The sequence below is a fragment of the Micropterus dolomieu genome, linkage group LG02, assembly GCF_021292245.1.
Source record: "Micropterus dolomieu isolate WLL.071019.BEF.003 ecotype Adirondacks linkage group LG02, ASM2129224v1, whole genome shotgun sequence".
Classification (NCBI taxonomy): domain Eukaryota; kingdom Metazoa; phylum Chordata; class Actinopteri; order Centrarchiformes; family Centrarchidae; genus Micropterus; species Micropterus dolomieu.
This window is the reverse complement of record NC_060151.1, coordinates 17,648,478-17,673,770: the sequence shown is the minus strand read 5'-3', so window position 1 is coordinate 17,673,770 and position 25,293 is coordinate 17,648,478. Positions and strand designations below refer to the sequence as shown.

The 25,293-nt window shown below is 41.0% G+C and overlaps 1 protein-coding gene across 1 annotated transcript in view; it reads left to right on the top strand.

The window, feature by feature from the left end:
* crebbpb (CREB binding protein b) overlaps nt 1-25,293 on the top strand; it is a 53,966-nt gene that overhangs the window by 15,395 nt on the left and 13,278 nt on the right. Inside the window, 14 exon segments of the mRNA XM_046029580.1 lie at nt 3,541-4,154; nt 12,984-13,151; nt 16,010-16,256; nt 19,143-19,256; nt 19,994-20,224; nt 20,343-20,442; nt 21,224-21,361; nt 21,479-21,596; nt 21,789-21,963; nt 22,133-22,195; nt 22,519-22,640; nt 22,792-22,974; nt 23,127-23,522; nt 23,750-23,917. Coding sequence (XP_045885536.1) covers nt 3,541-4,154; nt 12,984-13,151; nt 16,010-16,256; nt 19,143-19,256; nt 19,994-20,224; nt 20,343-20,442; nt 21,224-21,361; nt 21,479-21,596; nt 21,789-21,963; nt 22,133-22,195; nt 22,519-22,640; nt 22,792-22,974; nt 23,127-23,522; nt 23,750-23,917 — 2,837 coding nt within the window.

Below are 25,293 nucleotides of genomic sequence, written 5' to 3'. Positions count from 1 at the left end.
TAGTATAGTGTTTAAAAGCAGAACTTTAATGCATTTTCATACAATTCTCGGTAGGAATGCAAAATTCGGCATAACACCTGTGACAGTCGACTGTTAAAATCTTTACTGGCTGACATACACAGCCACACTTGCACCCTCACGTGAAGGACGTTGTCATATACTTGTGATTTGGACTGTGACCTTCATTAAAGTTCTGTTTATTTTCTGCGTGTGTTGAGTGTTCCCTGTTTACTTTTTCTGCTCTGTTACAGAGCTAAAGCTTTTCCTCTGCGCTTTTGTCGTGTCCTGCTTTAGTGTACATGCACCTATGTATTCACATTACTACTATCAAGTCAGCTAACTACAAGTTATTCTTCCCAAAGTCAATCTAAATGTCCTCGCACATAAAAAGCAAACCCAGTATGCTGATAGGCATACTGGGTTTGCCTAGAGGCCCCACGATACGATATTATCACGATATTTATGTTGCGATTCGGTTTTATTGCGATTTTAAATATATTGAGATATATTGCAATTTATTACCTTTTTCCAACTTCCAATGAGGTCCCTATAGTCAAACTTTGTCAACATCTGTTTATCTAAAAAAATACATTTCTCTGTTTGTTCATATCACTTTTCAGTGCTCTATATGGTCCTGTTAAGTTTACTAGTGGACTAAAAAAGCAATAGATTTTATCATTCTAGTACCAAAAAGTTAAAACTCCCATCTGCAATTTATATACTAAAATATCGATACTTGGCGTCCGTGTATCGATACAATATTGCCATGGCAAATATCACGATACTATGCTGTATCGATTTCCCCCCCCCCCGCCTAGCCTAATCTACACATTATTAAATGTTACACAAACTCTCTCAAAGAGATCTACACTCATAGTGTGCATCACATTAACTAGGGGTGTAATGGTACACAAAATTCATGATTGGTATGTAACTTAAAATGACCCTGTCCCCTCCAATTAAGCAGGCGGAGTACCACGTTTTTGCTGTCATAATCTCATACCGGCCCATGTCTAGTGGGTGACGTGTGCTTTTTATTGCAAAGTCTCTTTTAAAATAAATGTGATCAAACAAATCCTTTTAAAATGAGCATAAAAGAATAGAACAATATTCTATCAATCAGTCCAGGGAAGGGTACTTTACACAAGGAGAAGTAGATTTTTGGAATAATATAATAATGCAGTCTGATCCCAGACATCCAGTGCTGATCCGCTGCTGTCAGCGGAGAACAATAAAATCACTACTCAACTCATGGAGGACTTAACACACACACGCTCATGTGAAGCGGAAAATAACTACTTTCCTTAGCTTGGAGGATCGCAAGCTTTGAAACAACAGAAGTCTAGGGCACTAGACTACACTTTCACGTTCTCCATCATTTTGACACACTTTATAAAAATTTCTGTCAATCTATTATTACCACTTCATTTTCATATTTTAATGAAAATGAGACATACCTTATTTTGTAGCATTTCATATTCAAAAACAATTTTAACAATAAAATTTAATATACAAAACCTAAAGATTTATCAGGTCATGGAGAGAAAAGATGAACAGAGACACACATTTCATGTCACCACACAAAGCAGATGAATGATTTTTAACTTACGTCTTCTACCACCTTGCTGCCACTTACTTCTCTTGTAACATTAGCGGTCGCTGGCTGATAAACTCAGTATTACTTGCCCGTCTTTCACTCTCCACCGCATCAATCCGTCATTTAACAACCACAGTAAAATTATTGGGCTTTCTAAAGAAACTTTGGACATTTTGCGACAGTGGTGCAATAGAGGGATATTGCCTACTAGTGCAATGGCTAAAGCCAGCTAAAAAAACATTTGGAATTTGGATTTTATCTTTCTCTATCTGGACGGGCTGCCCAAGTAGAGCCTATGTATGGGAAATCATGGTTAAGGCATGACTTGTCTTCCACTCTGTACATTACATGTGTATTAACTAGGGATTGGTATCGCTACTCGATTTAAGGTATTGACCGAAATAGCCCAGTTTTGAGTAGTATCGAAATGTCTCTAGTCAAACGAGTACTGCATTTGATTTTTTTTTTTTTTTTTTTGTAACCAGATCAAGGGAAAACTGTTTTTGCTTGCAGCCAAACACGCAAGCAACACACTGAAAGAAAGAGAAGGGCACGCTCTTTTTTTTCTTTGTGCCTGCACGGTCCAAGAAGGGCTAGGCGGTATATTGGTATTATAAGGTATACCGATAGTACCAATAGTTTGATGTTGCGTTTTTTTTTACAATTAATACATTTTTCCATAAAGTCCTGCCAGCGTTTGCTCATCCATGTCCCTCACCGCACAGCCCCGCTCTTCCCTCTCCCTTTGCCGGTCAACACTGCTGAAGACCTGGTTTGTAAAAAGAAAAACAATGGTTCAGTTATTTGGAAATGATCGGATTTGTGATCCTACATCTCTAATTTGGATTCAACATACAACTGAACATTTAGCCCACTTCGTAAAAAATGCGTGTATTGGAATTCAGCCTAAAAATATCGGGAGATGATTTTTAGTTCATGTCGCCCAGCCCTAGCGCCTAGTCCATGCACGATTTAAAAAAAAAAACCCAAAAAAACAAAAGCACTCACAGAGATCTTTCTATTCAGTTCTTCTAGATTTATTGATAGAAAGTTAACATAATATTTTTTGTTGTTTCTTTCAAAAACCGTATAAATTCTTTTTTACTTAAATTAGTTTTCCACAACTCAGTGATCACTTAACTATGTCACTCTTCCTCTCTCATTCAAATAGCCTACAAAAAAACCTCCCAAGCTGTCGCCCTCTGATGACACTACCCGTGAGGATAACCTAATTAGGATGAGGAGGGATCTGATTCAATTCTCTTTCAATTTCCCAATATTATAAGTTATTTGGAAAGAAAAGAGAATAGATCACATGGCTTGTCCTTAACAACAATAAAAATATAAATACAAATAAACTATTATGGCTTCAGTTAGTGGCATTTTACGTAAGGTATTGAATGAAGTACTCTGTTAGTATCAGGATCACTTTAAGGGTACTGGTTTTGTTACTGATATTGTAAACTTTTAAACTATTCACAACCCTAGTATCAACAGACATACCTGACTTCAGTTGAACTTAAGTTGTCAGCAGACAGTTTGACACTAATCATCATCCATTTTCACTGCAACTAACTGGGGAAACTGTTATGTTTCCATACAGTGGATGTAAATATTATGGGAGGTTCCTGTAGCTATTTACTATTATGGATTATCGCTGGATTTGAAATCAGAAGTAAACAATGAATTCCACCTGATGACTGATTGTTGGTTCTTTGTCCCCGTTGCCTAACCTTAATGAACAGGAAACTCAATGTATCACTGGATGCTCTCTGCATTATGTCTCGGTGTGCAGAAGAGCAATTTCATGCAACAGTTGGCCTAAAGCCCAGTGTTTGCTTAGATATGTAATAATAAATCTGTAATTGGCCAGATTATAATGATGATTGATAAACCTTCTGGTGACTGCTAATTCTTATTTCCCTTTCTGTCTTTTGTCTTAGATCTTGTGTCTCTGTTTGACCTGGAAAATGACCTTCCAGATGAGCTCATCCCCAATGGAGACCTGGGAATGGGAATGTCTTCTAACGGCGCTCCAGGTGGAGGTCCTAGTCTCAACTCTATGGTCCCTGATGCAGCTGCAAAACACAAGCAGCTGTCTGAGCTCCTGCGACCAGGAAGCTCCTCAATCTTGGGAGGGGGTCTCAACTCTGCCAGCCCCCAACAGGGAGGCATGGTGGGAAGCCAGCTAGGTGCTGTGCTTGGTAAAAGTCCCCTGGGGCAGGGCTCTCCCAATCACCAGTCTCCCCAGGCACAGAAAGGAGGTGCAGCTGCTGGACAAGGCAATGGAAGCACAGGCATGGGCTTCAACCAGGCCATGTTGAACAGTGGTCAGGGTCATGGGGTCATGGGCCAGACGGGACAAGTGATGAACGGGGCCCTGGGACCGGCAGGCCGAGGTAGACCTGGGCCTGGCATGCAGTACCAGGGCCAAGGAATGCAGGGGGCACAAGTGGGCGCTGGAGGAAGTGTGCTGGCAGAGACACTCACCCAAGGGGGGCAACAGTTGGGTGCACACAACGCGTTGAATGCTCAGCAAGTTGGAAATATGAATAAGGTGAGTGTCAAAATTTGAATTGCTCTGACAAGTTACCAATAGTTTGAGTTTTGCAAAATTGGCACAGGGCATGGAAGGTCTAACCCTTTTTTGAGTCGTGATGACCCTAGCAGTTCTTTTGCACTTCTTCATCTGAGTAGGATTTTGTATATTTTTGGACTTCATCCCAAATGTACAAATGTTGTGTGTGTGCTTGCTTGTGCCAGTTTTCTCACCTGATGACTAGTGATACAACAGACCGTATTTGATCCGCATGGATCCCCCCTTCATGGTATGGCACGCAGGTGAATTGCAGAATAATTGCAAAGTTTGACCATCACAGTATGGGAAACAGTTTTACTGGCACTGTTACTTTTTAAAGTAATAAATACACATCACGATACAGACTTGCAGTGAAAAAACAGAAAAGACAGATAAATGCTGAAGAAAGTTGTTTAGTGGACCACTCACTGTGCTTTCGCCTCCATTGAGTGAAACCCTGTGGGCTGTGACTTTGGGCATTTTCAGTGGTGTAACAGGGACACTGAGGTGCTTGTCATCATAAAAACAGATCATCAGATTGTGATTTTTATTGCAGCTTCAGTTCTATCGACTGCTTTCCCTTCGACACACAGCTCCATAGCCCACTGGAGCGGCTTGGTCTCTTTGACCGTCTGTGGCACAGCAGCCTTCAGTGTTGAGTAGAAATAATGTAGTCTATTATAATAATAATAATGATAATAATAATAATAATAATCCTTATTTGTAGAGCACTTTTCAAAAACAAGTTACAAAGTGCTTTAACAAGTGTAAAGAATAATACAAAAAAAAGATAAGAGCATGAAAATTTAATATAAAATTAGTAAAATACAATAAAATAAAAGGGATAAAATAAAGTCAAATAAGATCGGGAAAGGCTCTCCTATAAAAGTATGTTTTAAGAAGGGACTTAAAAGAGTTCACTGACTCAGCCGACCTGATTTCCTATTACTCATGACGTGTAACCAATCAGATGGTACAGAGTAGCGACTATAGACAGAGAGATTGCTAAATCACAGCCAAAAGCCCATTATAAAAAATTTAACCCTAACTTTTTTTACTGATCTGAAAATGATCCAATTTGTGACTAAAAACCATGGATCGATCCGAACCATGATTTTGCGATCCTTTGCACCACTACTCACGACGTCACGATGAAACAATGATGAAGCAAAAGTTAGTTTTTTTATTTTTTATCCCAGTCCCTAATGTTGTTTACGGACGTAACATTAGTGCTCGTTATTTTGTTATCGGGTATAGAGATCAAATAAAGCACATTGTATTTTCAATATTTCAAACCATTTTGCTTCATTGGATAGCAATGCCTCATGTAATAAACTAAGTTAACAATATTTTATGACTTTATTAGCAGAGTTTATAACATAAAATAGATTTGTGTAGGACATTTAGCAGTTGAGGTTTTGCCACACCACCAAATGCCTTTTAGCTTAGTTATCCACAGCAATCATTTTACGTTTTTTGCGCTTGATGTTTCCTCTGTTAGAGAGCTTGTTATCTACATCCTTCGCGCAAAAACAGTAGCAGTGTGTGGTGAGTTTGGCAAACCTAAACAACCCCATTGTGCCTTTTTGTTTAGGAAATGGGATGTCCTTCGCTACAGACTGCTATACAAGTGGTTTCATAGCGGATCAATGCTGACATGTTTATTACTGCATTCCTATGCTTCACTAATCTGAGAATGAGTACAAACAACACAAATGCAACAAATTCATTTGTGAATGAATATGCTTCAGATTATGTGCTGATGGATATATTTTCTATGTGAGAATCTTTACTTAAACAGACTGTGAAATGCTCAATGTGAGAAAATGTTTCTCCCTGTGTCTGAGACTGTCAGGGCTTTGTGGTTTGACAGGAAACCAAGGTTAAACCAGCACGCTAGTTCTCACTAAGATTATTTCAACAGACGTCGCCACATAAAACAAGCCCCTCCTTTCCCATACAGACATTTACACTTTAATGCCTAACTGTATTTCTTTTATATTATGGTGCACACATCAAATGTCTTTGTTGTGTGCCAACTCTGCTGTGACGAGTAGAAGACGCTGTAGTAACACACTACACAAACCCAACCCACAGGTTTCACTAACTATTATACTGCAACCTATATATATCACTATAAGGAATAAATATACACACAAACATACATATATTCTGTTTGAGGGGAGGAGATGAGGAAAGACGAAGGCACAGATTTGAACCTGGTTGTGAGTAGTGTGTATGTATAAGCCTGTGGTTGGAAGATAAAATGACACAATCTGGCGCATGTCATATTTACCTTGCATAGCTGCCATCAGAGAAACATGCTGCTGAAATATAGGAGAGTGGTGGGTCTGCAATGTGTCTGGTTTCACTATTACTTTGAAAGAAAGAACATATACAGCTAAAATAAGAGACCACTCCATATTTGTCTTAAATCAGTATCTGTACATGGATGGCAGCCATTCCAGTGGCTGTTAAATTCCAACACAGGCACACCTCATTCTCCATAATGAGGTACTGATTAAATGATCACCTGAGCCAACTTTTATTTAATGAGAAAAAGTATAAAATCCACTGCTTTGGTCATCAAATTAAAATATTAGTATTGTGTTGTTTAAAAATGAATGCGAACTTGTTTCTTTGCATTTTTTGAGGTCTGAAAACCATGAATAATCTAAATGACAACATTTTTATTTGGAATTCGGAAGAAATGTCAGAACGTTTGTAGAATAAAACAAAAATGTTTATTTTAATTAAACACATACCTATAAATGGTAAAACCAGAGAAACTGATTTGAAACTGACTGATTTTCCAGATATGTATGTTGGTGCACAAATCATACAACATATTCATTTGGCTTCACAAGGCAAAGGAAATCTGCTTTCCAATATTCTGAAACTCTTCTGATACTCAATACCATTACCCGGTCTTCATTCATGTAGACAAATTTTTTTTTAGAAGCATTGTTTTCTAATGTAAATGTTTTCCATCTAAATCTATAAAGATAGAGGTGCTCCGATCACTGATTGCTGAAAGCAGTATCGGCCGATATAGATCACTGGGTCTATTTGAAGCTTTTTATTTATCATGTAGCATTATACAGTATACTGTATATATATTTATTTATTTATTTATTTAATTGTCAGTCTTAGAAACTTAAACCATAGCAGCCTTTGCCTGGTTACCGCGAACATCTTATAGCTTAACAAATATAGCTTTCCTGTGGAATAAACTACAAAAGCAGAACAAACAGCATCTTTTTTACTTTACTTCAACTATAAAAACTGCAACAAAAAAGGCTGTAGCCAAAATATTTAGGAGAAAAAGGAGCACAGGCATCCTGAATTGATGATAAACTCTAAGGTAGCCGCTTTTTGTTCTGGAAAGCTCAGGCAGGTTCTGTGGGCTTTAGGGGGAGAGAGAGGAGCAGAGAGAGGGAGAGTGGGCTACAGAGAGGAGTCATAACTGTCCTCAATGAGATTTGAAAATAAGGGAAATTTAAATAAATAAAATTCCACATTATACTGTTAGTATATTGTTAATATTACTTATAGTTACTATATTCAGTATAATTTCATATAGTTTACAGCTAGTAGTCTATAGGCCTAATATTATTTCAGTGGGTTGTTTTCATTTATTAAATCCTTGTGCAAGAAGCACAGTCTACATTTTTTACATACTGCCACCGGCTTTACCAGAGGAGAGAGTAGCAAACACTTTAAATACGGCCAGCAGGTTTTTATTTGATTTTACAAACGTTAAAAATATGGGAGATTTACGGGGAAACATTTAAACAGGAGGATACTGGGTGAGAATGGGAAAATATGGGAGAATCTTTGGAGAACAAAGTTGAGAATCAACAAAATTATGCAATAAAACTTGGGTAGGCAACATTGGAGAACTAGCAAGTGACAGATTTAGATACAGAAGTATCCAACTGAAAAATCCCCCAGACCTCCCTCCCAAGCTCCTCCCACAAAACATATTTTGATGAACAGGCAAATAGCGCGCAGGTAGGAAGTAAGACCGGTCAGTAATTCCAATCAGATTGGATAAAATTATTGGCTATGCTTATTACAGTCCTGTGACAGCTGCAGAAACCCGATTTTTGCAAATGTTTTGTCTAGCATTTGATTTATCGATTGCTGTCGGGATGTGATTCCAAACAAATAAAACAAAAACGCTACTGAAATTAATAGCCTACCCTAGCTTTAACGGTTATCATCTGGTAAGTATTGGGGTTTAAGGGTTTACCATTTTTACAGACATCCTGTTAAGGCCAGGTAAAACTCCTGGTCGGCCACCTCCTGCTTTCACGATCATTTTGGGCGTAGTCGGATGTTCAAAAAACAATACAAATCAAATAACTGCTGACATCCTACCTATTCATGTCAGTCAGACTTATACAGAGGACTCCACAAACACCTTACCTTACCTTAGGGCTGAACGATGAATCGTTTTCAAATCGAAATTGCAATTTGAAAGAAGACTATAAGCTTATCGTGAAGATGGCGCTTAATATGTAGGTTAATCATGCAGCTTATCTGACCTGTTTTGAACAGTCATGCAATTACAAATTCATTCCGTTGTTATCCTTGTGTCACAAGCCTGCTCGCCAATCACAAGCACCGTGCGCTTCCTGTTATGGTCATACTCACCAATGAGAGTGGGCACAGGCCGTGTACATTTTACAACAACAAACAAAACTAGAAGAAAAAATGTGGGATAATGGCGTCAGGTGAACCGACACAGGCAGCAGCTTTGTCCAGGGTGAACTCACACTGAAGTGTGTCAGCAGCGGAGTGTTTAGCCCTACATTGTTGATGTGGTGTTAATTTGTCATTTTGTGTGCGTCAACTATGCATAACAGCTCTCTCTGAGCCCATTTCGTTGCGCTCTGTGCAGGCTACACATCCCACATGGAGAATTTCAGAATAAGAGCTTTTTGCCTGTGCTTCTACTATGGTTAAGTAGGCTACGTAGTTAAATTGTTTATTTTTTGTCTGTTTTAACTGTTTTTATTGTTGATATATGACCAGGAGTCTGCACAAGGTGTTTTATTTTGAAAATTGACTGCATTCTCTCTGCCGTTCTGTGTCTGACTTCCTGCCTGGTTCATCTGGGGTGAGTTCAGCGCCGACAAAACATAGAAAAATGTTTGTTGTTTTTTTCAACGGAAACGGTGGTTCCCTGAACTCCCTGTTGTGTACACAAGCGCACTGCATTTCCCTGCCTTTTTAACACCGTTGTGTTTACAAAGTTGTCGCAGCAGATTTGGTAACACCTATGACACGCCCACCAAACAGAAGAAAACGAAGCCCGTTGCACAACGTTGCAAGGAAACATCTCGTTCAATCTGAAAACGTTGCAAACCGGTGCAAAACATTTTGAGATTGAACTCGCCCCTGCTCTGTGCTGCTTGTCACAGCCTTATTGTGATTATTTTTACAGATGCACTGATTGCATTTTTCCTAGTTGATTCCGATTACAATTTTTTTTTTTTTAAAGATCTGACCTGTTGATTCCGATTTCGGCCAAATACGATTTTCTTTCCTTTTAAAAACTATAATTGACAGAATTCACAAACATTTTTGTAACTTTTTGTTATTGGAAAATTATCTTTATTAAGATCCCCATTACAGGGTCCATTCCACTGTATGTTCATTAAAAGACTATTAATTAACCTCCTCTCATTGAGACTCATAAACAAAGTAAAATGTGCTCCAGGTTAGGCTGCTGGATTCCCACAGAATAACAATGTAACTGTAAGGGGCGGGGATTTTTACAGTAATCTACTCACCTTGCTTTTCTCTTCAGACACACACTCTTACACCTGCCTCTCTCTCCCTGCATCTCTTTGCTCTATTGACTTCATTTGTCAGCAGTTTTATAAGAACAACTGGCCTTTTGAATTTTTTCACCTTCGATTCTGTTTACGTTTTTGTTGATGTTGTTAATTACCGACCGTGGTACTGAATGCCATAAACAGCTTGTTCTGTGTCTTTACCTGGTCCATGCTTAAAATATCGACCGTGTCTGTGTCTTCTAGCGTAATCCGAGATAGTGTAGATAATGTGTGTTTCTCTGCAGGTGTAAATTGCGAGCGTTGTCTTCTTCAGTAATAGTGAAGAAATACCATCCGTGCGTTATGTTTTAGCGCGCTGTGTGCATGACATAAAACACCGTCCAGCGCACCACGTGTGTCACGTTTAGTGTGCAGAAAATTGGACATTTGACGCTGCTTAGCGCCAGTCACCGGTTATGGCCAATGAGGCTGAAAACTGGCCCATTCCGGTTCCCAGCCAGTTGATCGGTGCATCCCTAATTATTTTCGTAGATTGGCAGATTCCACAATCAAGGTAATTCTATGCCAATGCTAGAAATGTTGTAACAAATATAATTCAAATTGGGTGCATTTCCATCAGCTGCTCAAGAAATAAACTATCTACCAGAGTCTACCAGTGTCGTCCAAGAAAGCAATGTGTGTATATGGTTTGTAGCCCTATCTTATCAGACGAGCGTGTGTGGGCTGCAGAGTTTTTCCGGAGCTTAGCCACAATTGTTTTTTCCACAGGCCTGTATTTGTGTCTGGCCTTTTTGTTCGTGGCGACCACGCCCCCGGCCAGTATTTGAGGACTGACTTTTATTAGAGAGAATAAGTTATTAGCCTGGCTTAAAAGGAAGAGGGGAAAAAAAATCCAAATCAGTAATCGCAATTATTTCATAATTGTGACAGCCCTGGTCAGGACTAAGGTGGAAATGTTCAGGGGAATAAGAACCTGATTCTTTTCTTGTTTCAGATGTTTTTGTTGATCCTTATTTTGTCTTTGCTGTTCTTCACCATTTAAGTCTTTATTTGATAGTATTTACTCTTTTACCTCCTTTTCTTCTCTCTCTCTCTGGCATACGCTGCCTTTGTCTGGGCCTTTGGCCTTTGATAATGGAGCTGTAAATCATGTTTAGAGGAGCTGATTTGTGTATTGTTGGGGTGAGGGAGGCATGGTAAAGAGGGGGCAACAGAGGAGGACATGCCAAGAGGAGAGAAACACTGGAGGCTTCCTGTTGACAAAACTGTCCTCTAGCCTAGCGACACTCCTCCATAATAAGTGCAGATCATCAAGTGAGAGAACCTGTGTGTATGTGTGTGTGTGAGAGAGAGAGGACGACAGCGACGGCCGTGCTCATGTGTGAATGGGAGGAAGGCAGCAGGCAAGCATCTGTGTGTTCTGTGTAACAGAGGGGGAGGGGCAGGCAGCAGCACAGCGCTCTGCTCAGCTGTTGAGCAAGCTGCTCTTTCTCTCTGTATGTCTCCTCCCGTTCCTCTCTCTCTCCGCTGGGCTGGGCTTGCTCTATCTGCCTGAGCACTGTTGGCTGTAGGGAACCTCGGCGACGCAAAGCAGGCAGCCGCTTTGGCCACCATGAAGACAAAAAAAGCCGGCAAAGGCAGCATACAGACGCATTCTGAGGGCCTTTGGAGAGATTGGAATAAATGATAAATAATAATAATAAATTTCAGATCACTGACCATATTCGCAAGTGGTCTGGGTCGCATATGATCGCATTCTTTTAGCAGTGTGTATGTGAATGTGTCCTGGGCCACATTGAATGACTACCTTCTGTGGGTGTGAATTTCTAGGCACCTCGTGATTCGATTCAGTTACGACAGAGACTTTTAAGAGTAGACTGCCAGTAGATAGCCACTTTAAGAGTGCGCAGTACAACTTTATAGGGAAAGCTCAAAACAGCAAAGATGGCGGTTTCTCGCTAGAAAGCCAATCGTCTGCTTTTAACGGGCAGAAAACATATTAAGCCAATTGTGTGGGTCCAAAGAGAAAGTAGGGGTATAGCCAGTGGGGAAAAAGGCTTTTTAGACCTTTTGGGGCAAAATCATCCAACTTTTCAGGGATTTTTATCAGCTTTTACTGGTGGGTCGGTACGTGCAGTTTTTATGTCCCGGTGACCAGTGAAAGTGAGTCACGGAAAGGGAATAGTCTGAGTTCAGATTTGCTTATTTGTTCAGTTGTAGTATGGTTAAGTAGGCTACTTTGTTAATTTTGTTCTTTTTTTTTGGTCTGTTTTAACTGTTTATTGTTGATGTACGATCGGGAGTCTGCAAAGGGTGTTGTATTCTGAAAATCGACCGGATTCTCTTTGCCGTTCTGTTTCTGACTTCCTGCCTGGTTCTTCTGCTCTATGCTGCTTGACGTGGCTTCCGTCAAAAATAGACTGGCAGCGAATATTGAACTTTCGAAAAACTTAATAAAAAATTTAATTGTAATCAATATCTGTCAGAAAAATCTCAATTAGATTTTTTTTTCCCCAAATTGTTCAGCCCTGTTAGCTGGCTCAGCCAGCAAAAGTCAACATAGTCGACTCTATAACGCTACCGCCAACTAGCGTTTTGGTGGTGTAATTGCAGAACTACGCAGACACCAACGCACAAAAGCTATAGAAGGTAATCGCTAACCTCTGCTAACTGTAGCTGTCGTTGGTCCGTTAAGTTTTTGCTATTGTGTGACTTTAATTGAGGCACCAGATCGCCCTGAGGAAGGCATAATGAACGATAATATTTGGGATATAAAGCATATTATGTGGGCTTAGAATTGTACAACATGTTTAATTTTGCCTGACGTGTATTAAAGCTCACACTAATCTCCACCTCGCTGTGTGTATCATTTTCAGTGTAAAAAAACTGTTCCATATGCATTCACACAAAGACTCTTTGTTCAGAGGTAAAATATTTATCAACTGTGATGGCATGATATGCAGATGTTCTGACCACCCTCTGTCCTGATTGTCCACTATAGATGGGGATGTCCGGAGCTCCATTTGGCCAGCAGTATGGTCAGGCTGGGGTGCAGCAGATGGGGGCAGCAGGGGTCAACGCCCAACAACTCCAGAACAAGACAGCCCTTTCCAACAACCTGTCCCAATTCCCTGCTGAGTTGAAGGGAGCTGGGAGTGTGCCAAATATGGTGAGTGTCACTCAGATCTCCCCCCCCCCCCCCCAAAAAAAAGGAGGTGGAAAAAAAGTGTCTGTCCCAACCCTTTTTGTTTTAGGTGAGTTAGGGGAAAACGTATTCTGCATTATCTTACATCTTACTTCCATGTGAGTGTGTTGCACCCGGCAGTGGAGGGAATGATGAAAATGCAAAACAAAAACACAGGGGTATTGGTTCTGTAATTGTTGCTACATACTCACAGTGTACATGTTCTTTTTTCAACAACATCTGTACAGTTCTTAGAAATGGATATTCTTCTTTAGACACGCTTTATGCTTTATCTGTTGCTTCACACACAATCTCCACTACAGACAATCTACAGCAACCGCCCTGAGAACGGACTTCCTGCAAGAGCGTTCCCCAAAAAAGCTAATCATTTTTAAGAGCGGCCTCTGCCCCTACGGTCCCAAGGCTGCGAGCTTGCAAATCAAATTGAAAACCACTGATTTCTATATTAGAACCTCTGCAAGCTAGCTTGGCACTGTCTAAATACTTCCCCAGCAAAATAGGCTTCAATCATTGGTTCCACAATTTGATGTGCAAGTGGCATGTATTTTTTCAATAATGTTGTGTTCCATCTGAACTGGGAGGTCGGAATTTCTGAGTACCTATTTGGAAATTTTAAGTGGAACGCCCCCCTGAAGTCAGATTTCCGACTCGCAAAGTGGAAAGAGCCTCACCTCAGAGAACCTCAAAATCCAAGATGGCTGCACTTTGCAGCAACAGTAAAGTGAAAGCTGTAGTAATATACTTTCCCTCATTGAAATGAGTGGAGGCGGTGTGACAGCGCTGGGCATAACAAACATATTGCACATACATTTTAGTTTGCCACCTGGTCATGTGCTGTGTCTGAATTCACACCCTTCCATACTTGCTAGGAGTTTGGTGAGATCAAAACATGACAATACAGTATTTCTCGTCAGGGGAAAACTTGTCTCGCGAGACTCATGCAATCAGGTAATCAAGTGAACCCCTTTCTCACGCTGTGAGTTGCAGCCAGTTTGTGGCAGAGTGGAAATGTAACTCAGAGTTTTGCAATATAAATGTCTAAAAACTAATGTGCGTAATTTCTCTGTGTGGGACTGTGAGCTGCACTTTATTGGAGATGCTGAAGTTAACATTTGCGTGGATTTGTGGTGAGATTTCTGCCGTATCAGAAGCGTTTTCTATTTTGGTTTCCACCTCCTTATGTCATCCTAACATACAGTCCCAAACAGGGTTCTGTGTCTGTCAGAGGGTCTGAAGGGGATACCACCATATCAGTAGAGCAATAACTTAATAAACAGCAGAGTATAGTGCAAGTAGACTATAATTGCTAGAGAATATTATGAATTCTCTTTAAATGTGACGTTATTCTCGTAATATTACGTCTTTTTTCTTGACATGTCAGAGAACACAGATATGTGGGAGAAATTTTGAATGTGCTCAAGAGGTGAAAATTGAACCCAATATCGTTTCTTGTCTTGACTTGTGTCTCATCACACCCCTAGTACTTTTGGGGTGCATAAGTGCATTCACACTGACAAGTATGGCAAAATGTATTGCATTATAAGTACCCGGATGCTGCACTCATAACAATTAAAAAGTTGAGTGTGGAACGCTAGACACCTTCAGTGGTCAAAATCTTGGCTATGCAGTGAACCTGCCTATTCTCAAACATGCGTGAAAATGACCGTAGAGGAAGCTGCAACTGTTACCATTGTAAAAGAATAAGTACATACTTTTTAATTCATTTTTAATAAAATTTAATTGAAGCTAAGTAAGCAAACGACACAATATTTTGGCAAGTGACAGTTGCAGCCAAATGTTGCCGATAATGATCCACCCGGTCAAATGTCAATTGTCAGTTCTGGTAAGTGCATGACGACCGTGTTTTGATTAGAGACAACAGTAACCTGTTGAAATACATGCACTGTGCAAGTAAGTACTTGTGTACTTGGTGTACTAACCTTTAGCACTCTGTAAGTAGAATCTGCGCTTTGGTGTAATACCTGGTAAATACGGTAGTAGTTTTGATTTTAATTTGGCTAATATTCATGTGTTATCCTTATGTGCAAAATGTTTACTATGGTTTCTGTCCAAACTTTGTATACACTGGCTGCATAGTGAAAGAAGCAGCAGCAGTTGCAGATCTGTCTACACTGGATATGTTCAACTTTAGTTCAGAAGTGCAATACACATAATTCAGAAGAAAATAGACACAAAGTACATGTAAAGTGTGAGCATGGTCGGTGTATGTATTGAAAACTGTTGTCTGTATATTGTATGAGACTGACTTGACTGAAGCGCTTGTGGTGATGATTTTACGTAAGCCTAAATCTTGCTTTCATCCTGAAAGAGATTAAAATGAATTGCAAATAATCTGAGAAGAAATACTGTAACATAATTTTCCAGACATGAACATAAACAGCACAAGTAGACTAACTGTTGAATACAGAGTGAGATTCTTTCAAGGCACAAAGTAAACAAAGCCCAGTGCTATGCAAATCTCTTTGAGGAACAGGAAATGTCAGTCCCTCAATTTTTGAGAAAGTTAATATGTTGATTTTATAGTGTCCTTGTTTACCAGTTCCCTCTCACTTTTAGTGGTTTCATTCACATTTTCTTGGAATTCTTGAGATTTACACATCAACTTATACTGTTTTTGCCTCTTCTCTGGTGCCATATGTTTTTCAACCATATCTTTAATACATCAATATATTCGGATTCATTATATTTATTGGTTTCCTTTTTTTGTTTTTACTTAAAACTTTAAAAGTGTAAAATGAGGAATGTCTGATATTCTGATCTGTGCCTAACCTGTGTGTCTTGGTACTCTTTTGCGGTCCCAGATGCAGCAACAGGTAGCACCGGTGGGCATGGTCCCTGGGGCTGGTGGTGTGTCGGCAGGCACAACAGCTGACCCCGAGAAACGCAAACTCATTCAGCAGCAGCTGGTCCTGCTGCTCCACGCACACAAGTGCCAGCGGAGGGAGCAGGCCAACGGGGAGGTGAGGGCCTGCACCCTGCCGCACTGCCGCACCATGAAGAACGTCCTCAACCACATGACCCACTGCCAGGCTGGCAAGTCCTGCCAGGGTGAGTGAAAGTGATGTTTTCAGAGCACTGGATTAAAGATCTAGCACAAATCCAAATACTAAATGTCTGACTTCGGTTAGAGGGTGTTAACCTGTGACCACAAGGTGTTAAATGGATATATTAATGTGCTAACTAAAAAAATGCCACTCATCTGTGCTTCTGTGACGTTATTGGCCAGTCTTTTGTCTATTGAGAAAGAACTTGATCAACAAATGTACCAAGTTAGATTGGAGCCAAGTAACAGATTGGTTGACTGCATCGTGTGTGTTGTGAGCAGCCATAATCCGAGCCTGTTGTTGGGCACACTGCCATTAACTTTACATACCTCAGGAACAACAGAGTAAAAGGTGTTGACCACTTGTAGTTTTGAGTTCACCCAAACTACCAAAATGTGCCGATTGCCTTGAGCTCTTCATATTACCGCTTGCAACTATTGTCCTTAGCAAAATTGCTTATTGATGGCTAACGACAGAACAACACAAAACACGGGGTACCCGCGGGATCTTAAAAGTATTAAAAAAGTCTTAAATTTCATATTCCAAAAATAAGGCTTTAAATTTCATTACCAACGCATTAAATTTCGTTTACCTTCCATCCATCCATCATCAACCGCTTATCCTGCGTACAGGGTCGAAGGGGGGCTGGAGCCAATCCCAATTTACATCGGGCGAAAGGTGGGGTACACCCTGGACAGGTCGCCAGTCCATCGCATAAGTTTAGTTTACCAAGGTCTTAAATTTTTTCTTGTCCTTTCGTAGGATTAAATTAATGCTGTAACATCATAAATGAATACTTTGTGCGTGTGACTTCATAATATACTATGTTTGGTGTGACTCCGGTGCACAAGCTCTGGCATCCAGCTCTGTGCGAATCAGTCAGTTGTTAGGAAAGAAAACATCTCTGACGTGCTACTAACGTTAGCTCGACGACTCAGAATGGGCAAGTGTCTGAAATTCAGAAAGCCAGAAATACGAACAAGTTGGCAGACGAAGCTGAGGGCAGTGCCGCTGAGATTAGCACAACAAGCTGATCGGCGTGCGAGCCAGTCACACTGTGGCGAGCGCCAATGGAACAGCAGCGCTGGAAGACCCGCTGAAGGTTACTGGTCAGTGAATGATACAACAGCAACGGAGAGACAGGTGTGTATGAGACGAGGACCATGTCTGTGGCCTACGTTAGCCTACAACAGCGGTGTCGCGCTGGAATGAGGGAAATACAAACCGGAGCCCAACTCGTTATCCCCGCTGCTTTCAAGCCAATATTATATTTCAGGTAGCCTTTAGATGCTTTAGAAAAACAGAACAGGATTAATAATCACTGAAGCAATTGGCATATTATATTACATTACCTTATCTAGCCAAGGTGTAACTAATTGCAACAACTTATACCACACAATTTGTTTGTATTTTTGATTTCACCCCTTAAGAGTTCTTAGTGCACAAATATTGGATTCATTTCATAGGTGTCATTTACACTGTGAATATTGGGGACATGTCTCCATCACTGTTTTTTAAATATGTTCTGAAAAATGGCTTGAAACAAGAAATACTACAAAAAAAAAAAATTAAAATACTTTGAGAAAGGTTTATTTGCACAATAAGAAAACATGCAATGCAATTTTAAGATAAAAGACACAAATGTGCATTGTTCAAATAAAGTTCAAGCTAAAAAAATATGAATGACTTTATTTAAATAAAGACAATTCTACCATAAATTCGTGCAGAAAATGTCTTCAGAATGCAGGAAATTAAATGTTTAGGGTTTTAAAAAAAAAAGAAATATATATATATATTTATTTCAGCATTGAATATTTCATCAAATAGTGTTAAAATATCTTCTTGTCTTGTTCTTGTGAACCCAATATTGTGAATCGTGCATGTGAGCTAAGTGTATCGTCACACCCCTAATCTGAACCCTTATGTCCCCACCACTTTTCAACACAAAGTGATGTCCTTGATTCATTTTATCTTATCAAAGTACAAACACACCCAAGCTATAGTGTGTTAAATATGAATGTATTATAATAAAATCTTTTATTAGATTCATGTAACTTTGTAAATAATTTTCTCGGGCTTAAAATTAATACAGATTTTCCATTAAACGGCAGTGAAGTTGGTATTACATTTTATTTTGGATGTTATTACAGAGTCTTAAATTTAACTTTGAGAATCCTGGAGGTACCTTGAAAGCAACCAAATTGTGTTGTTGTTGACCTACAAGACAGATATTGTAGATATAGTGGACGTATTAAGATTAAAAAGCATTAATAGTAAAATAATAACTTTCTTTAATAATAATGTTCAACTCTAGTTATTAAGAGCAGTAAGATAAGAGAAGTAATTTGCATTTCCAGGCAAGTAAGCACTTGTGTTGCATTGTTCAAATAGAACCGGTCTACCCCTTTGACTCGCTAAGCCCCAAAAGCCCTAATGACAGACACTATCAGCAAACATGAATTTAATCTTCTTTTTTTTTAACGTCTGTCATGATGATTGTACTCTATTTCCTGGTCTATCCTGGCAGCAAGCAGCTTCCCTCTGACAGCTGTTGTAGTAAGGAAGTCATCCAAGGTTGATGAACTTTGAACTCTGATATTTATATTGTTTATACTCTTAAAGTAAATACAAGGATGCATTTATGGTTTTACAACATGTGTAATTTCTTTCACAAAGCTATTTGCACATTGTACTGTTGCAGTTGAGGATTCCTTTGACTGCGCTATATTTTGACTCAGCATGTTGCTGGGTTTGATCACTTTATACTATAGACATTTTATAGTCATACTCATGTTTATAGATGCTTTGTATTACTACTTTTAAAATGACATGCTGCTTAATTACTTAACCACACGCCACTCTCTCTGTTTCACTTTTTGTTTCTCCCCAGTGGCTCACTGTGCATCATCCAGACAGATCATCTCCCACTGGAAGAACTGTACGCGGCACGACTGTCCGGTCTGCCTGCCTTTGAAGAATGCTAGTGACAAGAGAAACCAGCAACGTGAGTATCTCCAGCAGCTCCCCTGATCTCTCATGCTCTTGTTAATTCATGTAAAAATGCAGTTAAAAGTTCTTTGTAGATAAATATCTGTATGGTTGTAGTCATTTTGAAGAAAAAAAAAATCTTTAATACCTTGTATGCTGTTCAACAAGGGAGTTGTCACTCAGCAGCAAGCCTGAAGTCACTTTGTGTGGTATGAAGTGGTGCCACCTGCAGGTTGTGTCTCCCTGCCACAGCTCTGTGCTGGCTGGCTGTGAGAGCTCCAACAGGGAGAGGATTCCTCTAGACAGGCTGGGCCTGTAATATTACACCCAGGGGAGGGGCTCTGTGGCTATGCTATCAGTGGGGGCAGGGTCTTAGGACAGCATGCTCTCTGATTGGTTAAAAGGCCCGATGACAGATTTAAATCCCCCACAGAGGCAGCGTGCTCCCTGTCAGCAATCAACACAGCAGGGAGCAGTGCAGGGATTTTAAATGGAGGTCTGCTCAAGACGTTTGTTTGCACAGAGATTTTTTTTCTTTACATAAAGAGTTGGAAATTTTAATGATGTTTAAAAAAATATTTTTATAGTGATTTGTATACTAATGTTCATTTTTTGTGTTTCCTGATTTATATTCAGAGGCACACCAAAATACAAGAAGCAGCAGTTACCCCTCAAGTTTTATAGAGTACTAATGAAATGCTTTATTTAATATTGCCAAACCACTTATTCATTTTCCTCATCTTCTCCTTCCAGCCATGCTAAGTTCACCTGGGGCTGGCCTGCAGAACGCCATAAGTACAGTGGGGCCTGGCCAGCCCAGTGCCACAGCCATCAACAGCGCTGCCACGCACATCGACCCCAGCTCCATGCAGAGGGCCTATGCTGCCCTTGGCCTGCCGTATGGGAACCAGTCCCCTGCTCAGGGCCAGGGTCCCGCTCAGCAAAGCCCCCAGCACCAGCAGCTGCGAAATATGAACCCACTAGGTACGGGATAGATAGGACTACACTTCCATTTCAGAGGATAATGTGATTACAATACTATGAATCTTCTGTTAAGCCAATTTCTTGCAAACCCTTGTAAATGATAATGTGTGTTTATCAGGCACTAATCAGATGAACCAGATGGCAGGAGGCATGGGTGTCCCTTCTTCAGACCAGGCTGGCATGCACTCTGACTCCTCTCTACCATCCACACTCAACAAGTGAGCATTCTCATCCTTAATACGTTGCATAAAACACAGCCCTTGCTGCAAAGGCAGCCACAATTTCTAATGTCCAACCCATGAAATGTATGCCTTTTACAATCAGTGTCATCTTGTAAATGGCATGACAAGATCTTATGTGCTGCCATTTAATTCATAGACCGGGTGTTAGTTAGGATAAAGGGGGTCGGACAGCTTCTCATTTGGTCTCCACAAACAAATGACCACCCAGTGCATCTTCTGCTGACAAATAATCATCCATGATCTCAATCTTTTCTCTGTCCCTTGGGTTCCTTTTAATAATAATTTTGAATGTATATTGGAGGACAGAAATGGTCAATAATCAGTATAAATACCAAATCACTACGCTGAACTGTCCATCCATCCATCGTCAACCGCTTATCCTGCGTACATGGTCGTGGGGGGCTGGAGCCAATCCCAGCTGACATTGGGCGAACAGGCGGGGTACACCCTGGACAGGACGCCAGTCCATCGCAGGGCCACACATAGACAAACAACCACTCACATTCACACCTAAGGACAATTTAGGGTCACCAATTAACGTAGTATGCATGTCTTTGGACGGTGGGAGGAAGCCGTAGCACCTGCAGAGAACCCACGCAGACAACATGCTGCAACAACTCCACACAGAAAGGCCAGGGCAACCGGGGTTTGAACCCGCGACCTTCTTGCTGTGAGGCGACAGTGCTAACCACTGCAGCACCGTGCCGCACACCCTGAACTGTAACTGTAATAATTTCTTTCTCTCTGTGTTTTATAGTCAGCTGATGCCAGATGGGTCAGTAGCAGGAGGCATGGGAAACCTGCCCACTGCCACCCCTCTCTCTGCTTCAGGGGTACGGAAGGCCTGGCATGAACACGTCACTCAGGACCTGCGCACCCACCTGGTGCACAAACTGTAAGTCCAACAATGCAACAGATGTATTATTAATACAGTTCCGTCACTGGAAAACTAAATAGAACTTGATGTACCAGGTTGTTGCTGAGTTTATATTTTTCTGTTTTGTCTCTTCAGTGTACAAGCCATATTCCCCACCCCAGACCCTGCAGCACTGAAGGACCGGCGAATGGAGAACCTGGTGGCATATGCACGCAAGGTTGAGGGTGACATGTATGAGTCAGCTAACAGCAGGGTAATTGATTTAATTGCCACTTTTTTTATTATCACACCATTATAACCTGAGCGTTGATGTCGCTTAAGGCCTTTTAATCCTAAGGCCTTTCTCTTGTCACTATGAGAGCAGACAAACCAGATACCAAGAAACACTCATTATTCTTTTTAAAATATCTTTTCTGCCTTTTGTTTCTTTTCATCCTCTCACTAGGATGAGTATTACCATTTCCTGGCAGAGAAAATCTACAAAATCCAGAAGGAACTGGAGGAGAAGAGACGCTCAAGGCTCCAGAAACAGCCCGGCATGGTGGGCACACCTGGGCCTCAGCAGCCTGGTATGGCTCAGCCCAACGCCATGGGCCCAGGACAGGCCGTCCGACCGCCCAGTTAGTAGCCAAACTCTCTCCACTTCATAGCATCTAAATACAAAAGGGGAAAGACGCTTTGGAATATTGGCTGCCTCAAACTATTCTACAGTTATCAATTCACACATGTATAAAACATTTCGGTAACTGATGGCAACTTAAAACACTACTTTGTCCTGTCTTCTCTCAGATGGACCTGTGCCTATGCCCAACATGCCAAATCAGATAATGAACCGTATGCAGGTGCCACAAGGTGTGTGTTTGTATTTGCTGTGTTAGCAGTCAGATTCCAGGGAAAAGCACTATATGTCCTTTTTTGGCTTCCTAGTTCGTAAATTTGCAAATGGATTTACATATAAATGTTATACAGAAAATTGGTAAGCATTTTAGTTGCAGTTTTAGTTTTCTGTGCACACCCAACTGTTTAACCAGTTAAAGTTAAATGCATTTGTCAGAGCTGTGATGTTTCAACTGAGCTAGTTCAGTGCCTCTGCCAGCCCAGTAGGACATGGAAAAATGGATGACAACTTCCAAGTATAATCAGGTATATTAATCTATGTGTATCTGTTCCCACAGGAATCAATCAGTTTAACCCTATGGCAATGCAGAATGCGCAGATGCCTCAGGCACCCATGGGAACACGTGCTCCCTCCCCGATGAACCATCCGCAGCAGATGAACATGAGCTCCGTCCCAGCGGTTAGATCTTGCTCTTCTGTCTCCCTGCTTTATTATTTTCTCTCTCTCTCTTCTGAACAGTCATGTCTCTGAGCTAAGTTTATCAGTATTTTGTCACCATGTTTATTTTGCCCCTAATGATTTTGTCTGTTTCATCTCTCGCCTCTTACAGATGGGCATGTCCCCATCAAGGATGCCTCCGACTCAAGGAATGATGGGTAGTCATGCTAATAACATGGTACCTCAGCAAGCCAACCAGGGCCAGTTCCTGCCACAGGGCCAGTTCACTGCAGGTGGAGCAATGAATGCGAATGTAGGCTTGGGGCAGCCCATAACACAGGCTGCTGTGACACAGGTGAGAGAAGTGTTGACATTTTGTATGCTCCTTGCGTTTCGGGTGCTCCTTGGATTTTTCAGTCTGAACGTGGCCTTATGATTGTCACCATATGGGCTGCTGTATGAATGGTGTGTATTGGTATGCTAACTGCTCATCCCTCTTTGTTCCAGCAGCCACAGAACTCTAACATCCCTCTGAATCCTCTGGGATCACTTGGCTCCCAGCTGCCATGTGGCCCTGCAGCCCAGCCCACCCTGCGTGCCACCCCTCCACCCAATGCATCTTCCAGCCTGCAGTCTCAGCAGCAGCAGCAGCAGCAGCAGCAGCTGCAGCAACACCATGCTTCTGCGCAGGCCCAGGTGCCACCACAGCCCTCCACCCCCGTCTCCACGGGTGGGCCCTCTTCCACTCCAACCCACTTATCTAGTAGTCTCCCTCGCCCCCCCTCAGCCATGGGCACACCTCCTGACCCCTCCCTGCCACTCACGCCCCTGCAGCCCCAGATAGAACCCCCCAGCCAGATGCAGCAGCCCACCTCAGTGCAAGCACAGCACCCCAGCACACCGGTGAGACACTAGTTCGAACTCAGAAGTCATTATAGTTTTTGTATCGCTTACGCATTTGCCAGCCTATGTTAAAGTCTTTTGACCAAACACTTTAAAAGGGAATGTTAAAGGGGAAAACCTTCTTCTGAGAGCATCACTGACTCCTTAATTTGCTTATAAGTCCCTATTACTTGATTTATAGATTATCAGCATTGTGATCAGAATGTCTCTTTCTCCTTTTCTTAAAGTTGTCCCAGGCAGCAGCGAGTATAGATAACAGAGTGCCCACCCCAGCCTCTGTGGCTGAACTGCACTCCCAGCAGGCCCCTGACATGAGCGGCACTGAAACCAAACCTGAAGTAAAAGAAGAAGATGACAACAGCTCTGGGAAGAAGCAGACAGATGTAAAAATGGAGGTATGTTCATTATTTTACAGTATAACTCAATAGTAGTAATAATAAAACCTTATTTGCATAGTACCGTTTAAAAACACAGATACAAAATGCTTGACAGAAGAAAATAAAATAGTACACACTCAAGATAAAAATAACAAACAATATAAAACAACAGTGTACAGTAAAACGGGTAGAACACAGGTGATAAAAGAGACATAGGCCAAGCTTGGACTTCTGTACTTTAAAGCTTTGGCTCGGGATTACAAACTCCCAGGAACGGGAGCATGAAGTCAGTCATTCAGCAATTGGAACAGCAGCAGGCTTGATGACGGACGGACCTGTTAGCTGGCGGTATCTCACATCTCTGACAGCGTAGCAATTTTTAAAATCAGCTCTGTCTTGAGAAATCAACTGCATATTTGGAGTTTAAACAATTATATTCCAGGATAAAAAACTCTTAAACCTACTATATGTGACACAAGAACAGCAGAATTATAAGATACAGTTGTGAGTTTTCTCGTCCGACATTTCCGCTTTTTGGCGGCGAAATGCATTCTGGGATATCTGGCTATCCGAAGTCCACACAAGTCACCACCGATGCAGGCTCGGGTAAAATGGGTGGAGCGAGAACACATCCGGGTATTTGACTGTACTTTGCTAGATGCAGACTTTTGAATTGGAACAGTACCTTGGCTGCGACTGATGACATTTCACAAGTCCACAAGTACAGACAAGAACGCAGGAGTTATATAAAAGAAGGTACTGAGTTAGCTAACCATCCCCAGGTGTAGGGAGTTCCACGGATGTGGGGCCCTAACAGAAAACACCTGGTTTCCTTTTGTAGTGAGGCAGGCAGCGGTTAAGTTCATAAGACACAAGTAAATCAATAATGTAGGTAGGAACAAGGCCATGTAGGGTCATTAAGTCATAAGTCATTTCTGCACTGCTGCTTTTATGCTAATATATTGTTAAACTGTACATCATCTATCTTCTGTTGCTGCGTTCCCACAGCAGTGACTAGGAAATTGGACTAATTTTAAAATAAGCCAGTATCCCTATTCCAAAGTGCTTTATGTGTCTCTTTCAGGATGACGATTGAATAAAATGTTGAAATAATGAGACACATTTTTTATTTATTTTGGATAAATTAATTTAAATGAATCTTTAGAATAATTGATAAATTAGTTGTTAAATTAATCAACTAATCGAGAAAAGAATAGATTATACAGTAAAAAAGTAAATCGTTAAGTGCAGCCCTTCAATGATCACATGGAATTACAGTAATCCAGACGAGACAAGATGAAAGTATGGGTGACTTTCGAGGTTTGCATGAGATAAAAACATTTCTACTTTTGCGATTTTTCTAAGTTGGTAGAAGCATGATTGTATTGGTGATG